At 34.6% G+C, this 18,259-nt stretch overlaps 1 protein-coding gene across 4 annotated transcripts in view; it reads right to left on the bottom strand.

Moving 5' to 3' along the window:
- The window catches only part of NECTIN3 (nectin cell adhesion molecule 3), a 101,323-nt gene that overhangs the window by 80,432 nt on the left and 2,632 nt on the right, over positions 1 to 18,259 (bottom strand). The window contains exon 2 of one of the 4 annotated variants that reach the window (XM_069472583.1): positions 15,556 to 15,560. The exons of the other annotated variants lie outside the window; for them this stretch is intronic. Within the exon in view, the coding sequence (XP_069328684.1) occupies positions 15,556 to 15,560 (5 nt within the window). The remainder of the gene's footprint in view (positions 1 to 15,555; positions 15,561 to 18,259) is intronic. 4 annotated transcript variants of the gene reach the window in all.

Here is an 18,259-nt window from a genome sequence, read left to right as displayed (position 1 = left end):
GAAAAAGCAGTGCTCAGAGGGAATTTTATAGAATTAAATACCTACAAATTTACCAACCTTACGTCACACGTCAAGGAACCAAAAAACAAGAACAAACCAAACCCAAAGTTAGCAGAAGAAAAGAAACAAAGATCACAGCAAAACTAAATGAAATAAAGGTCAAAAAAGAAAAACAAAAACAAAGAATCAACAAAATGAAAGTTGGTTCTTCAAAAACATAAACAAAACAGAAAAATCACTAGCCAGACTAACCAAGAAGATAAACATGATCAGAAATGAAAAAGGAAACACTATAAGTGATACCACAGAAATAAAAAAGATCATCAGAGACCATTATGAACAACTATACACTCACAAACAAGAAAATGAATGGGCCGGGCGCGGTGGCTCACGCCTGTAATCCTAGCTCTCTGGGAGGCCGAGGTGGGCGGATCGTTTGAGCTCAGGAGTTCGAGACCAGCCTGAGCAAGAGCGAGACCCCATCTCTACTAAAAATAGAAAGAAATTATATGGACAGCTAAAAATATATAGAGAAAAAATTAGCCGGGCATGGTGGTGCATGCCTGTAGTCCCAGCTACTCGGGAGGCTGAGACAGGAGGATCACTTGAGCCCAGGAGTTTGAGGTTGCTGTGAGCTAGGCTGATGCCACGGCACTCACTCTAGCCCGGGCAACAAAGTGAGACTCTGTCTCAAAAAAAAAAAAAAAAAGAAAAAAAAAAGAAAATGAATGAATTCCTAAAACCATATAACCTCGTGAAATTGAACCAGGAAGAAACAGAACTCCTGAATAGACCAATAACAAGTAGCATGATTAAATCAGTTTAAAAAATTAAAAAAAGGAAGAAAAGAAAACCTCCCAAGAACAAAAAACAAAGCCCAGATGGATTTGCAGCCAAATTCTATCAGACATACAAAGAACTGATGCCAAACCTACTGAAACTCATCCAAGAGATTGAGAAGGAGAGAATCCTCCAAAATTTAGTCTATGAAGCCAGTATCACCCCAATACCAAAGCCAGGATAAGATGAAACAAAAAAAGAAAACTACAGCTCTGATGAACATGATGCAAAAATCTTCAACACTATACTAGCAAACCGAATCCAACAGCACATCAAAAGCAATTTTCACCACGATCAAGTGGGTTTCATCCAGGGATGCAGGGATGGTTTAACATACGCAAGTCAATAAATACTCAATTCACTATATAAACAGAATTTTTTTTCAAAATATGATCATCTCAAAAGACAGAGAAAAAGCATTCAGTAAAATCCAGCACCCCTTAATGATAAAAAACCCCCCAAAAATTTAGCATAGCAGGAACATACCTCAAAAATCATAAAAGCCATATATGACAAATCCACGGACAGAATCATACTGAAGGGGAAAAAGTTGAAAGTGTTACCTGTAGAAACTGGAACAAGACAAGGATGTCCACTGTCACCTCCTCTATTCAACCTAGTACTGGAAGTGCTACAGAACAATCGGGCAAGAGAAAAAAATAAAGGGTATCCCAATTGGAAAAAAGTAAGTCAAGTTATTTCTGCTTGCTGATAATATGTTCTTATACCTAGAAACCCTAAGAACTTTTCCAAAAGACTCCTAGATTTGATGAAAGAATTCAGCAAAGTCTCAGGTTATAAAATCAACATATAAAAATCAATAGCATTGCTATACATCATCAAACAAGCTGAGAAACAAATCAAGAACTCAATCCCATTTACAACAGCTGCAAAAAAAAAAAAAAAAAAAAAAAACCCAACAAGCAAACAAACAAACAAACAAGTTTAACCAAGGCAGTTAAAAGATCTCTACAAGGAGAACTACAAATCACTGATGAAAAACTGCAGGCAACACAAACAGAAAAAATATCCCAGGCTCATGGATGGGAAGAATTAATATTGTTAAAATGGCCATAGAACCCAAAGCAATCTATAGATTCAATGCAATTGCTATCAAAATAGCAATGTCATTTTTCACAGGAAAAAACTCTAAAATTCATATGGAACAAAAAAGAACACAAATAGCTAATGCAAGCCTAAGCAAAAAGAACAAAAGTGGAGGCATCACATTACCTGACTTCAAATTATACTACAAGGCTATAATAACCAAAACAGCATGGTAGAGGTATAAAAGTAGACACATAGATCAATGGAACAGAATATAGAACCCAGAAATAAAACCATACATCTACAACCAACTGATCTTCAACAAAGCAGACAAAAACATACACTAGGACTTAACTAAAAAACTTGTGCTCAGCAAAAGAAATAATTTAAAAAGTAAACATTCTACAGAATGGGAAGAAATATTCATAAGCTATGTGTTTGACAAACAACTAATATCCAGAATCTAGAGGAACTCAACTTAGCAGGAGAAAAACAAACAATCCCCTTAAAAAGTGAACAAATAACATGAATAAGCATTTTTCAAAAGAAGGTATATACATGGCCAAGAAACATAGGGAATAAATGCTCAACATCACTAGTCATCAAGGAAATGCAAATCAAAACCACAATGAGATACTACCTTACTCCAGTTAGAATGGCCACTATTTTTAAAAAGTCAAAAAAACAATGGATGTTGGCGTGGATGTGGTGGAAAAAAACACTTATGTACTCATGGTGGGAATGTAAATTATTACAACCTCTATGGAGATTTCCCAAAGAACTAAAAGATCTGCCATTCAATCCTGCAATCCCACTACTTAGTGTGTACCCAAAGGAAAAGAAGTTATCACATCAAAAAGATACCTACACTCGTATTTTTATCACAGGACAATTCACAATTGCCAAGATATGGAATCAACTTAGGTGCCCATGAACTGATGAGTGGATAAAGAAAATGTGACACACACACACATACACACACACACCCACCCTCATGGAGTACTACTCAGCAATAAAAAAGAATGAAATAATTGTCTTTTGCAGAAATTTGGATGGAACTAGAGGCCATTATCCTAAGTGAAGTAACTCAGGAACAGAAAAATTAATGCCACATGTTCTCCTTTATAAGTGGGAGCTAACTGACAGGTACACAAGGACACACAAAGTGGTGTAATGGACACTGGAGACTCAAAGGGGGGAAGGATACGAGGGGGTGAGGGATGAAAAATTACCTATGGAGTACAATGTACACTATTTGGGTGAAGAGGACACTAAAATCCCAGATTTCAGCACTATACAACATACACATGTAACGGAATTCAACTTGTACTTCCTAAATCTATTAAAATAAAAAAAAAAACTTAAAGTCACAGGTCTGCATATTTTTAATTCCTTGAGAAAGAGCGAGCCTGTTCACAGTCAAGTATGCTCAGCTTTTTCCATTTTCCAATAAAAAATGCTATGACTAATTTATTAATCAACAATAAAAACCCCTTCATATATTCACAGAAAAAAACAAACTACTACTGCTTACAAGAGACATGCCTTAAATTTAAAGATATAGAAAGGTTGAAAGTAAAGGCTGCGAAAAAGATAAAATGCAAACACTAACCAAAATAAACCTAATGCAGCTATACTAAAACTAGACAAAGTAGACTTTAAGGCATGAAGCAATGCTAGAGATATAGGGTCATTTAATAATGATAACAGACTCAAGTCCCAGAAAGATATAACAATTCCAAATCTCATTGCACCTCATAACCTAACCTCCAACTACATAGAGCAAAAAAATCACAGAATCAAAAGAAAATAGATAAATCCACATCATGGTATATGATTTTCATATACCTCTTAGGAATTAATTGAAGCAAAAAAAAAATTGGAAAGGATGAAGATTTGAACAACACAAACTACCTTGAACTGATACATATATATAGAGAGAGAACACTATACCTGACAAGGACAATGTACCTTCTTTTAGGTGTAATTGGAATTGCCAAAATTGATTGCATATTTGGCCCAAAGACTAATAGGTATCACACAAAAAAAGTTCCCTGATACAATGTAATGAAGATAAAAATCAGTAACAAAGATAACTTTAACATCCCCATATGTGTAAACAAAAAAATTCAAAATAATTCATGAGTCAAAATAATTACATGGAAATTTATAAATGTTCTGAACTGAATACACAAAGAATACAGTTTAAGTCATCATATATATATATATATATAGAGAGAGAGAGAGAGAGAGACTTATATAGGCTCAAATGCATAAAAGGAAAGAGAAAGTCTGGATATCAGTAATCTATACATCTCAGAAATAAGAAAAAAAGAATAGGAAACAGCCTCCCCCCGCCAAAAAAAAAAATGTAGAAGAAAATTAGAACAGAAAATGGAATAAAAAATAAACATAAAATAGACAGAATCAGCAATAAGCCCAAAGTGTTTTTTTTGAAAAGTCTAAAAAAGCTGATAAACTCCTGGAAACCCCGATCCGGAAAACAGGAGAGAAGGCACAAAATACCAATAAAAGAAATGAAAAGGTGGGGCATAACTACAGCTCCTCCAGGCATTAAAAAAAATAGTAAGAGGATATTACGAACAATTTCCTGTCAATATTTAAAAGCATGAAGTTGAAAACTTCCTACAAAAATGGTGTCAATGCTGACACAGTAAGAAAAATCTGACTACTACTATAATTATTAAAACATTAACTCTATAACTAAAAATCCTTTCCAATTAACACACACACAAACTCCCCAAAACAAAACCTCCAGGCATCGAAGACTTTCCCTATGAATTCTACCAAAGAAAAAAATAATACCAATCTTAAACTCTTACACCAGACAGAAAAAGATGTAACACTTCTCAATACTTTAATGAGTCTGGCATAGCCCTGACACCAAAATTTGGCAAAAGCAGTATAAAAAAGGAAAATTATGAGCCAGTTTAATCATAGATGTAAAAAAATAAAAATAATAGCCAATTTAATCCAGTGATACAATAAATGATATATTCCTCAAAACCAAACTGGGATGACTCTAGAAACACAGATTGTTTCATACTTTCATAAATGTAATTAACCATCGGTGAAGTTGTACAGCAGAAGCACACTGGGCCCATAAAAATGTAATTCACCACATTACAAAGAAAGGGAAAAAAACTATATGATCATCTTTAAGATAAAGCATTTGATAAAATTAAACACCCATTCATGATAAAAAATTTTTAGCAAACTAGGATTAGAAAGAAACTTCCTGCCTTAGACCATTTTGTGTTGCTATAAAAGAATATCTGAGACTGGGTAATTCAAAAAAAAAAAAAGAAAGGTTCATTTGGCTCATGATTCCGATGTCTGGAAAAGTTCAAGATTGGTGAGGGCCTCAGGCTGCTTCCACTCATGGAGAAAGTGAATGGGAGCCTGTGTGTGCAGAGATCACATAGCAAGAGAGGAAGCTATGGAGCAAGAGGAGAGGTACAAGGCTCTTTGTAGCAACCAGCTCTTGTGGGAACTAATAAAGGGAGAACTCACTTATCCCCTCCCTTCAGGGAGACTGTTAATCTATTCATGAGGGATCTGTCCCCATGACCCAAACACCTCCCATTAGACCCAACCTCCAACACTGGAGATGTAATTCAACGTGAGGTTTGAACGGGTCAAAGATCAAAACTACAGCACTGCTCTAAATTGCTTTTTTTAAAAGGAGCTCTATTAAAAAAAACTACAACAAACATATTTAATTGTGAAATGATGAACATTTTTACCTCTGAGATTACAAATGAGACAACAATGCCTGCAGTCACCACCTTAATTCAACATCATATTGGAGGTCCTGGCCAGTGCAATAAGGCAAAGGAAAAAAATTATATAAGGATTGGGAAGAAACAGGCTTTCATTATCATAGATGGTATGACTGTGTAAATGGAAAATCTAAAAGATTCTACAAAAATTAGAAATAAGTGAAGTTAAACAAGGTCTCTGGATGTAAGGTTGCAATACCAAAATCAACTATAGTTTATATGCTTGTAAACAATCAGAAAATATTTTATTAATATTACTTATATCAAAAAAACAAATAATAATTCAAATAATTTCAATTAAATTTTAAAAATTTATAGTTATACAAGATCCCTACACACCAAAAACTATTAGAAAGTTGTACTTAAAAGAATATCTCAGTAAATGGAGAGTTAAACCAGGTTAGTGCATTGGAAGACTAAGTGTTAGAAAGATGCCAATTATGCCCCACATGACTCCATATATATTTACTGTACTCCCAATAAAAACTCTGCAGGCTTTTTGTGAAAACTGATAAACTGCTACTAAAATTTATATGGAAAGGAAAGAGGAACAAGACTAAGTAAAATAAACTTGAACAAATAGGTGAACTTACTCTACTCAATACCAGGATACATTATAAAACTACAATGAGACATTGTGATATTTATGCAAAGATAGAAAAATGGACATGGAACAGAGCTCAAAAATAAATCCAGCCATACATGGCTATTTGATTTATTACAAAAAGCAGCACTGCATAACAGAGGGTCTTTTCCATAAATAGTGGCAGTTGGGTAAGTAAATATGGAAAAAATATGGACCCTACCTCACATACTCACAAAAATAAATTCTAGATGTATGATAGTAAAGGCAAAATAATAAAGCTTCCAGGGGAAAAATTTTCATGATGGTGTACTAACAAAAGACTTTATAAACAAGACACCGATAATTAATTGCAAAGAAAGATTTGTTTTGACTACATGAATAGATATTATATTAAGGAACTTGTGTTCATCAATAGAAACCACTCACAGAGTGAAAAGACCAAAGATATTTGTAATATAGTTGAGGCCTACCATATATAAACCCCAATCCTACAAATCCATAAAAAGACAAAAGACAACCCAACTGAATACAAAAGGAAGAGAAAGAACAGGCACTTCCCAAAAGAAAATATTCAAATGGCTCATAATCCTTGTATCTTAGCCATCAAAATACAACTAAAAATCACAACGCGATTACACATTGATCAGAATGGTTAAAAGAAAATGCTAACATTACAAAGGGCGGGTAAGGATGTAGAGTAACTAAAACTCTTAACAGGATATTGGTGGAAGTAAAAATTGTTATGAACACTTTGGAAAACTGTTTTAACAAAAACATGCATAAAATGAACAAGCAATTCTACCCCCAAAAGTGGGTACGGCAGTATCATTCACAAAAGCCTCAAAGTAAAAACAACCCAAATGTATATCCAACATTAAAACTGACATAAGTTATGGAATAGTCACGTGACAAAATATTGCACTGTGGTAAAAAAAAGAACTACTGCTACATGCAACAACATGGATGAATCTCACAATGTCAGCAAAGTAGTAATATAAAGTTCAAAAACACGTAAAACTAACTTATGGTGTTAGAAGTCAGAATTGTAGGGCCGGGCGCGGTGGCTCACGCCTGTAATTCTAGCACTCTGGGAGGCCGAGGCGGGTGGATCGCTCGAGGTCAGGAGTTCGAGACCAGCCTGAGCAAGAGTGAGACCCTGTTTCTATTAAAAAAATAGAAAGAAATTATATGGACAGCTAAAAATATATACATATAAAAGAAAAATTAGCCAGGCATGATGGCGCATGCCTGTAGTCCCAGCTATTCGGGAGGCTGAGGCAGGAGGATCGCTTGAGCCCAGGAGTTTGAGGTTGCTGTGAGCCAGGCTGACACCAGGGCACTCACTCTAGCCCAGGTGACAGAGTGAGACTCTTGTCTCAAAAAAAAAAAAAAAAAAAAAAAAAAAGAAGTCAGAATTGTAGTTATTTCTGGAGAAGAGAGAAGATCTGTGATTGAGAAGGAGTATGAGAGGTACTTCTGGAGTGCTGGTAATGTTTTATTTGTTGACCAGGATGGTGTTTTCAAGGACATGCTCACTTTGTAATAAATGGTTCACCCAACTGCACATTTATGCATATTTTTCTGTACGTATATGTCAATAAAAAAGTTTTAATATTTCATGAATCTGTCTCCAGTTTTGTGCAAACTCATATCTCACACCTTCAAATGCTGTATTTACCAAGAATCAAGCCTCAAATCTCACAATTAACACAGCTGAAACAAAAATCATAACCCCTTTATTATGGGTTGAACTGTGTCCCCTAACCCCTAGTACCTGTGAATATGATCTTATTCAGAAATTGAATCTCTACAGATGTAATTAAGATATACATTAAGATGAGGTCATACTGGAGTGGGATGGGCCCTTAACTCAATATGACTGTTATCCTTATAAGAAGAAAAGGCCATGACAGAGATATACAGGGAGAATGCCAAGTGACAACAGAGAAGATTATAGTGATACAGCTGCAAGGCCAAGGAATGCCAAGGATTGACAGCCACAACCAGAAACTAGGAAGAGACAAAGAAGAATTCTATCCAAAGTCTCAAAGGGAAGATGGCCCTGATGACACCTTAATTTCAGACTTCTAGGCTCCACATCCGACACAGAATAAATATCTGCAGTTTTAAGCCACCCGGTCAGTGGTACTTTGCTATGGCAGCCCACTCTTCTATGTACGTATCAACACCTAATTCTTACCTCAACCTCCCATTCAGCAATCTTCACACTATTTTCCCATCTGTTCCTAAACTCCAAATACATCCATACTGGGATCATCAAGAGGGATTATTTTGCCTTTTAATTATCTCACTTTTAAATCTTTCCCTTTAATTTTTACCAATACCATCCTAATGCAGACATTAATAATTCTTCATCTAGACCATCTCAACTATGATAAATCAGTATTTCTTAAATCCTACTTTCCTTATATAATTTCTCTGTTCCCAAATTTTCAGACACACTATCACATCATATTCAAAAGGCATTCAGTATGACTCTATTCTGCTTTTTTCAATATATGAATACAATTGGTACCCAGGAACACATTTTATTCTTTATCAGTGGGTGTTTCACAATACCTACAATAATCTCTGGTAGACTCAGAGCTCAATTAAAAATAACGGCCACCAACAAAAAACTTATTACTACCCCAGCACGATCTTTTACATTTTACAGGTTCATGTTATGCCAACTCATTCCTTCAATGCTGAGTCATCATTTCATTCATTCTTAGTTGATATCTTATTCCATTTTCCCCCAAAGGTTCTTGTTTCCCTTTTTAAAAACGTTTTTGAGTATTTTTTTTTTATTATTTTGTTTTTATTTTCTGTGAGACAGAGTCGCCATGTTGCCCAGGCTCGAACTGCTGGGCTCAAGAAATCCCCCGTCTCAGCCTCCCAAGTAGCTCGGACTACAGGCGTATACCCCAGTACTTGGTCTCCATTTTTCCCCAAAGGTTCTATTCTAAGTCCCAACATCACCCCACACTCACTTATTCTAAAAATATCTTATTTAAATCACTAAAGATCAAAGCTTCTTTTTAACATCTCTTTCGTACATCTAGCACTATCTCTACATCTTTACCTGTCATTTTCTTTTCCCTATCTAGTAGAAAGAAGATTCTTTCATTTCTAAGACTAGCCTCTCCCATTTGTTTAATTTTTCTACTTATTTTGTGTTCCTAGACTCTGTCTATCAATGTGCTTCTCACACTCTGCTCCCAAAGACATAGAAGTCTTATCATAAAAATTAAAAATAAAAAGCTTTTCAAATTTCTTGAGCGGACACTAGTGGACAATATATTTTCTTGGGCTATAGCAACAACATCATTTAGTTTCTAAGAGCAGCAATGCCAGTGTCAGAGGTAAGGCTACAGTATTCAGTGTCTAAAAGACAATAAGTAATAACTTTAACAGACTGCTCCTCAATATTATCTTGGTATCATTCTAGATACAGTTCTAGATGCCTAGCCTCTTTTGGTTCTTGATTTCCAACGTGAACCACCCAATATTCTTTTAACCAGAATCAAGTTTCTGACGTTTGTTAACTAACAACCTTGACTGTATTAGTCAATTGAGGCTGCTATACAAAACATCAGAGACTGGGTAGCTTACAGGACAGACATTTTATTTCTTACAGTTCTGGATGATGAAAGTCTGAGATAAGGGTGCTAGCATGTTTGGGTTACTGGTAAGTGACCTCTTTCTGGCTTGCAGATGTCTGCTTTCTTGCTATATCCTCACAGGGTGGAAGAAAAGCAGCTCTGGTTTCTCTTCCTGTTCTTATAAGGACACCAATCCCATCATGGGACTCTAACCTCCTGACCACATCTAAACCTAATTACCTCCCAAAGGTCCCACCTCCTACTAATACCATACTGGGGGTTAGGGCTTCAACATATGAATTTGGGGGAATACAAGGGACACAAACATTTAATCCATAACAACTGATATATTCTTCTTCCCTCTCAAATTACTCTTCCCATCTTTCTCAAGAGTAGACCCTACCCTACGCTACTTCTTCACTATCCTCTCCTTGTTAATCCCTTGGGATTTGACTTTTTTCTCCCAACCACATTTACCAGAATTACTAAGAATCATCAATTCCCCCCCTAACTACTAAATGTATTCGTTTATTTGTCAAGTAAGATTTTTTTCCCAACATTATTTCTCTCCTTCCTCCCTCCCTCTTTCTGAGAGCTTATCTAATCAAAAGATCTCAATCTTAAATTTTTTTCTCAGCTCTCTTCCTTCTTCTTCCCTTCTCTCTCTACTTCTCTTTTTCTTCTCCCTTCCTCTCTCTGCTCCTCCATCCCCTTCTCTCTCTCTGACTCACACAATCCAAATATCTCAGTCCTGATAATTCCCAATTTCCCATTTCACATCCTACCTCCTACCTCTCTTAACAAATTTCCAACTAGTTCAAAAACACAGCCCGGAGGCACCACAATTAAAAAGCCTGCAAAAAATTAATGGATTGATTAAAGTCATCAATCTTTTCATTATTCTTTCCTTTCAAAGGAGAAATCCATGTTAGTTCATATCTAACTCCTCCTTCCTAATCCGCAATGATATCCAAATACCATGTAATCTACTTCTCAGATCCCTCCCTACCTTTAAATCCCTCTGCCAAATTGACATTTATCTCTGTAATCCTCTCTTTCCCATGGACCACTGCAATGGTTTTCCCTTTCACTTGTCTCTCACAATTCCAAACGTATCCTTTACATTGCTGCCAGAGCTATACAATACTATCAAGTCACACATACACTCAATAGTAACCTGCCTTCAGGAGCTCCTCGCTGCCTACCACTGTCTAATCTCCTCAGCAAAATATTTAAAAATCCATGACTTCCCTCCATAAAGTTCATGCTTGAACCACATGAGAACACTAATTTCTTCTACAGAGTTCTTATCTCAAAGGTCTTTTTAACTTATGTCCTCTTTTTCATTGACATTCCCTCACAAATGGAAATCTAAACTCTTTCATCAAGAGTCAGCTAGAAAATTAGCTCTTTTTTAAGTCTTCTTCAATCCCCAGTTAAATTCTTCTTTCCTCTATAATCCCACAACACTTTGTTTATATTTCTAACATAAAACAATTCATTTTCCCTTGCATTACTGTTAGTTGTATTTGTAGAGCGCTTTATTGCAATTTAATTTTCATAGGAATTCTGTGAAAGAAGTATTATATAGCCAGTTTTACAGGGGAAAAAACAGGCAGAGAAGTAACTGGATTTAGAACACACACACAGAGAGAGAGAGAGAGCGCGCGCTCGAGCGCGCACGCGATAGCTTTTAGTTCTGAATCTTCTGATAATTAAATTTTACATTTCTTAAGGGCAAAGACTACAAGGGGCCTAGCAGAGAATTTCTCCTGTAACAGATGCTTTGTGTTTTATGTTTTAAATAAACACTCTTCTCTGTTTGAAATAACCCTGTTTTACCTGTCTAAACTATTTATTCTTGGAGACATAGCTCAAAAGTCTCATCATTTTCCTTAACTTTTCCAGGCCTTATTGATCTTTTTTCAAGCTGTATCATACCACTTGGTATGTTGGTTACAAATGTTATATTTATGCTATTAATCTTATTAATGGATTTATAAGCTTTATAGAGCCACCCACCATGCTTTATTCCACCGTGGTATCCTCTGTACTACCTAGCACACAACTGGTGCTCTATCACCTGTTTCCTGGTTGATGCTCAATAGTTCCCAATTTATTCCCTGCTCCAATTTCCAAGCCTCTCATTTTTTGCATAACAGGTATAGATCAACTGTTGTAACTAACTAAATTCTACCATTCTAATCATCTGATGGGAGAAAAATCTACAGTGACTATTTTAGATGACTGTAGAGGGCAGCAAAGCAACAGCAGTAGCCTCAAAAAATATGTTTTATTTTTCTTAGGAAATTTCAGGATTGGTTTTCATATTTTAACAGATGCTGTCAAGATTAAAGCTTTTGGAGGATGCTACATACAAATTTCACCAGCTACATAAATATTTAAACATTTTCACTATCAACTATAAATACAACAAAAATCTATCAATGACCAGATCCTTTTATATACATATGGAAAAACAAGTTTGATAAACAATGCATGGTTTCAAAATAGCCACTATAATCACTGACTCCTTTAAGAATCTAAAAGTTGAAAATGTTTTCTCATTGAAAACTGTAAAAAATAATCTATTTCCTAATTTTATTTTCTTAAATACAGAAAAGAATGTCAATAGTCTAACTAGACAGTCTTATTTCCTAAGGAAAAAAAGATGTCTTCATTAGTATTACTATTCTAGACTTGATATGGCTCCTTTTTGTTATTCAAAATCAGTCAGTCAACTGTAGGGTCTATACCAGCTTTAAAGGGAAAAAATATAAATCCTTTGACATTGTACTAGTATATAACAACAAACTTTTCAAGGCAACAACCTGAAAAATAGGAAGTCCTTACTGTTATTTCAATATTCAAGTTCATTCTGTTTTTAATATGTACTAGGCAGACAAATTACATCATCAAGATAATCATATATTTATAACCTCAGAATTGCTTATAGGAATGGGGAAGCTACTACCAAAGTGGTTACTGAATACAACTTTATTATTTGCATATGTTTCTCTAAGTTTGTGTTAGTAGTAATTTATCTCCTTTAAATTTAAACAAGCAGAAATGGAGAGTTTTAGAGTGGCTGCTGTAGCCATTAACATAAGCAGACTCATGATTTAGTAAAAAATGCTACGATGTTCTAACCCTCTGCCCTTAGCAAGAAGTATAGAACTGTTAGCTATGTACCCTCTCCCACTTGAATCTCTTCAAAAAAATTAAATAAAAAATACTGAGAAGCACTCTTTTATTCTGCATTTAAAATACAGGAGCTAGAGTATCTGTAAGCAGGTTTAAAAACTAGGCAGTTTATTTTCTGACTTAGCATTAAATTGAATAAATATAGCCATGAATGATTATCTCTAATCTAAATCAAATTAGTAGGGAGTGTGAGTTCATAATGACAGGACATTTGTGAAATGAATCTTAATCTTAATAGTCCACAGTAGCTATGACTAAATTAAAAATCTTATTAATAATCTTCAAAACATGAGGCCGGGCGCGGTGGCTCACGCCTGTAATCCTAGCACTCTGGGAGGCCGAGGTGGGCGGATCGTTTGAGCTCAGGAGTTCGAGACCAGCCTGAGCAAGAGCGAGACCCCATCTCTACTAAAAATAGAAAGAAATTATATGGACAGCTAAAAAATATATATAGAAAAAATTAGCCGGGCATGGTGGTGCATGCCTGTAGTCCCAGCTACTCGGGAGGCTGAGACAGGAGGATCCCTTGAGCTCAGGAGTTTGAGGTTGCTGTGAGCTAGGCTGACGCCACGGCACTTACTCTAGCCTGGGCAACAGAGTGAGACTCTGTCTCAAAAAAAAAAAAAAAAAAAATCTTCAAAACATGGGCTATGAAATTTTAGTAATGGCAATCACAGATAACTCATAGAAATAGAGTTACTAAATGAAATTCATCTTATTTCAGTTTACCAACATTTCATTGATATTTTTATTCATCCTCTAAATTGAAACAATAGAAAAGTCAAGAACACTCTTAATTATAGACAATGTTCTCAAAGGCTGAGTTGGAGCCCTAGCTCTGTGTATCTATTCTTATATTTGCACCCTGTATGTTTCATGTCTTTCCCAATAGGAGCACTGGCATATTTCCATCACAAAGCAAACTAGCTATCTTAACTTTATCCACTTTATCCCTAAAACTCAATCCCAGAGCGAGATGTGTTCACACATGTATGCCCATTTAAGCAAAAGTTAAATAATTGCATAGCTGATTTTGCAACACCAAAGAGGAAGACTTGTATTCTCCTACAAGATTAATTTCACAAACATCTTAAATTCAAAATGGGTAAGACAATGGGAAATAAAGAGAACTAAAGAAAGCAAAAAGAATTTAACAAAGAAAGAAAGAAAAACCAGTGGAGAACTGTCTCATCAAGTAACATCTTTAAGTCTATCAACCTTGCCCAGTTTATAACTCAAACTTAAAATATATATTTCTTCTAAGATAGGAATATCAAGAGTACAAACCTCTCTAAGAATATATTCCCATAGTGTGTTCTACATAACATAGCTTCTGCAACATAGCAGGTATTAGACAAAAAAGGATTTAATAAGTTTGCAAAATGGTGTATTTCACTAAATATATTTTTAGACCATTAATAAACTAATGCACATTGTAACTTTCCATGAGGGGTATATGGTTAGTTTTTCCCATTCCCAAATGTATTAAACCATGGTACTTTCCTCCAAGTCTTCCTATCTTCTGAGACCAGTGTTCCATAGAAATACTTTGACAAACATTGTTCTAAACCCTTTAAGGTTGAAAAAAATGAACAGAATTGGCATGTTCACTGTATTCAAGAAATGGTAAATTTTCTTCTTCATGAAGAAAATCAATTTTAAACCAAGCCCTTCAGAATTTGATTAAGTAGGAAGCAATAACCTACTTCAGAGACAATGAATAGTTTAGACTTGCACTGTCCAAAACAGCAGCCATGAGCCAGCCATTCCACACTCTGGTACAACTACCGCTAATGTGGACAGTCCAAATTGAAATGATCTGTAAGTATAAAATTCCTACCAGATTTCAAAAACTTACTATAAAAGAAAATGTAAAATATCTCAAACTTTTAACATCAACTGCATGCTAAAATATTTTGGTTACATTATTTTAAATAAAATATTAAGATTAATTTCCGTTTATTTTTTGCTTTTCTAATGTGGCATCAAGAAAACTTAAAATTATGTGACTTGTCCTTCTATTGGTTAATAGTGATTTAGACTAAACTTGATTTTGTTATTAAATTCTTGAAATAAAGACATTTGGGTGCCTACTGTATGCCAAGCACATGGAAATACAAATCATAAACGAAACAGTGAAGTGTATTTCTTTCAGAAGAGTGATCACATCTGGTCAAATCATAAACAAAAATGCTGTCATGAATAGCACTGGTCAGGGGAAGAAAGAATCATCTGAAATTGTCTCTCAAAACACAAATGCCCCAACCCTCAGACTCCACATCTCCCCCTCTTGCAAAAACTGATCCAGTAAGTCCATAGTGGGGCCTGGCCATGTTGTTTTGAAAAAGATTCCCTAATAACTATGACTGAACTCACCTACACACCCTAGTTTTGCTGACTTTAGCAGCTATCTGAGAATAGTGATTCACAGCTCCACACTTTTTTGTTATTTTATTTCTTCTGAAGAAACCTAGGCTGAAAGCTTAAAGACCCTCTACTAGGTGCAACAACCAACCTATTTAAAATAAGAACAAGTTTGATTCTTTTTTTTAACAATTAAAGTTAAGGGAAACCAAATAAAGTTAAAACAACTATTAGATCTCTTCTATCTATAGAATCATACATATAATTTACTAACTTAAACCTATAAAATAGTAGTCTGAAATGTTCAAAGGTATACTATCAAATCTTAGCCATTAAATCCAATTATGAGCTGATATTATTTAATACATGGCTTAAATTCCAGTTTATGAATATCTACTCATTATGTAACAAGCCTTCTCTACTCATAATAATTAGCAGAATGAATGGTGGGCAGTCAACTGTCTTGCAAGAAAAACAATCTCCTGAATGCTATATTAAACAGAACACGTAAAATTTACAATGTAAGTATACAATAGCCTTTTTAAAACAACTTTAGTTCCTGCATATGGCTATATCTAGACTCATAGAAGGCAGCCCTCACCAAAATTTTAAATTGATGACCTATAATTAATGAGCTTTTCAGAAAAATAACTTGAAGCCTACCCTTAATAAAGTTTTAAAACAAATTTTATTTAAATAAATGATTATGTCAAAGCCTATTATAAAAATAAAAATCTTGGGTTCAAGAATTTAAAGACAATTTTAGATAAAAAATATATAAGGTAATCAAAAGTATGACAGATTAATGGTGCTTAGACTTTTCATCTGTGTGCTTGGCAAATTATCTTTAAAATTCCATTACTGACATAAGGGTTATTTTATTTTACCCTACATTTACATATTAATAGTAATTATTAACTAAATGTCTCATCTTTTGCAAAACATATAGTGCTTATTAATTGTTGTAAATATTTTAACAGATTTCAGAATATGTTACAGCAATATATTATTTACTAATTTTAATGAGTAAATTACAGAATGTCAAAATACTATTTTCTTAAAGTTATCACAGATTCTCTTCAATAATTTTCAAATAATTGGCAATAACCCATAAATTTTATTCCTTAACTATACAGAAACAAAATATACATCAGAGTTGCTGAGTCACTAAGTTGTAAATATATAAATATATTTAAGTGTGACATAAACAAGGTAGGACAGTAACCATATATATAATACACACACACACACAATTGCCCACCTCTTACAATTCCTATTTCCAATGCTGTAGCTAACTTCAAGTAAGGAAGACTGGATCTTTTTTGCTTGCTTCTAACTTTGGTTTTACTTTCCAGTAATATCTGTTTAGGATGCACAAAGATTCATACAGGCAACATGTACTATAGTATAGGCCCCAACCTGATACTATCAGTAAGATGATAAACTAGAAGCTAACTATGTCTCCCTTTCCCAGCTCCCATTTTCAATACAATCACTAAAATTCTTGGTGACCTTATGGAATAGCCAAATCTTAAAATGCATTGGACATCATTAAGGGAAGAGTCAACTAGGCTCCATACAATTACACAGTTGAGTTAGTTTGACTGTATTCTAATACACTGAAAATTGGTCATCTGAGTATTTATCTGAAGTAAACTAAACAAACATTTAGAGTCACTGATTGGGCTATACACTCAATATAAAGATGTAAAGTGCAAACACACAAGTAAATTAACTTGAAAACTCAACTATTCAGGACATCAGTGTAGAATTTAAGAATCACCAATACCAACCCTGGTTGGTTTATGCTGTGCGATATAATAAATGCTAACAATTGTTACTATATTTCATGTACTTTAAGTGTATTGTTTTATTCATTCATTTAATCCTTACAAGAACCCAATCAGCAAGGTGACAATGTTATCTGTTTTCTTAAAAGATGAGACACTTCAAGTTTACTTAAGTGGCACTCTTTTTTCAGAGTCAAACTGCCTCTTTAGCAACTGAAGCATAACCTTCTGGAGAGATAAAGAGAAGGGACATCTCAATAAGATCGGACTCAAGTGATTTTTAAAAAGTGATTGATTTTTTTCCTCATTTCACATTCCTGTCTTTACCAAATGGGTTAAGTATCCACTTTTCAGGCAATTCACAGTACCTCATGCATATTTCTATCATAAATACCAAACTGTTCTATAATCGTGTTTCCTTTATGTCTATTACAAAGTTGTAAGCACCTTGAAGCCAAGACTCTGTCTTAGTCACGTTACGCCCCAAGTGGCTATTAAAGACATAGGAAGTGTTCAAAGTGCTTTTAAAGGTTTCATATCATATTAGATCTTCTTTACTATCTTCTACTAAACATCCATCTTAAGATAAAGCATTGCTGAAAATGGAAAGACTCGCAGAATCTCAGAGTCAAATGGGACCTTACAAAGGTCAAATAGTCTATCTTCTCATTTGTCAATGCCATATCCCTGCTAATATTCTCTACTTCCCAAGAAAAATGTAGGAGGAAAAAGTGAGGTAAATCTGATCATTTATGAATTGATTATTTCCATCATAAAAAACATGTAATTTCAGAATTAAATAAATGAGTCTTTATCAAGTCAGATGATGTTATGAACCCAGTCCCCTTGACCTTTATGCCTAGGAATTTCTTAGGCTTAAAAACAAACTGTCAGTTTGTCAACCTGTAAAATTCTCATTTTAAGAGTTCAGTTCTCCAAATAAGATAATGTTCACTCCCCCACAAAAAAAAAAGTAAATCTGATATAAACATTTTTATAACTTTCAGAATATCAGGTCTA

Source organism: Eulemur rufifrons, chromosome 7, assembly GCF_041146395.1.
Source record: "Eulemur rufifrons isolate Redbay chromosome 7, OSU_ERuf_1, whole genome shotgun sequence".
Lineage (NCBI taxonomy): Eukaryota > Metazoa > Chordata > Mammalia > Primates > Lemuridae > Eulemur > Eulemur rufifrons.
The sequence above is the reverse complement of the archived record's forward strand: the minus strand, read 5'-3'. Positions and strand labels throughout refer to the sequence as shown.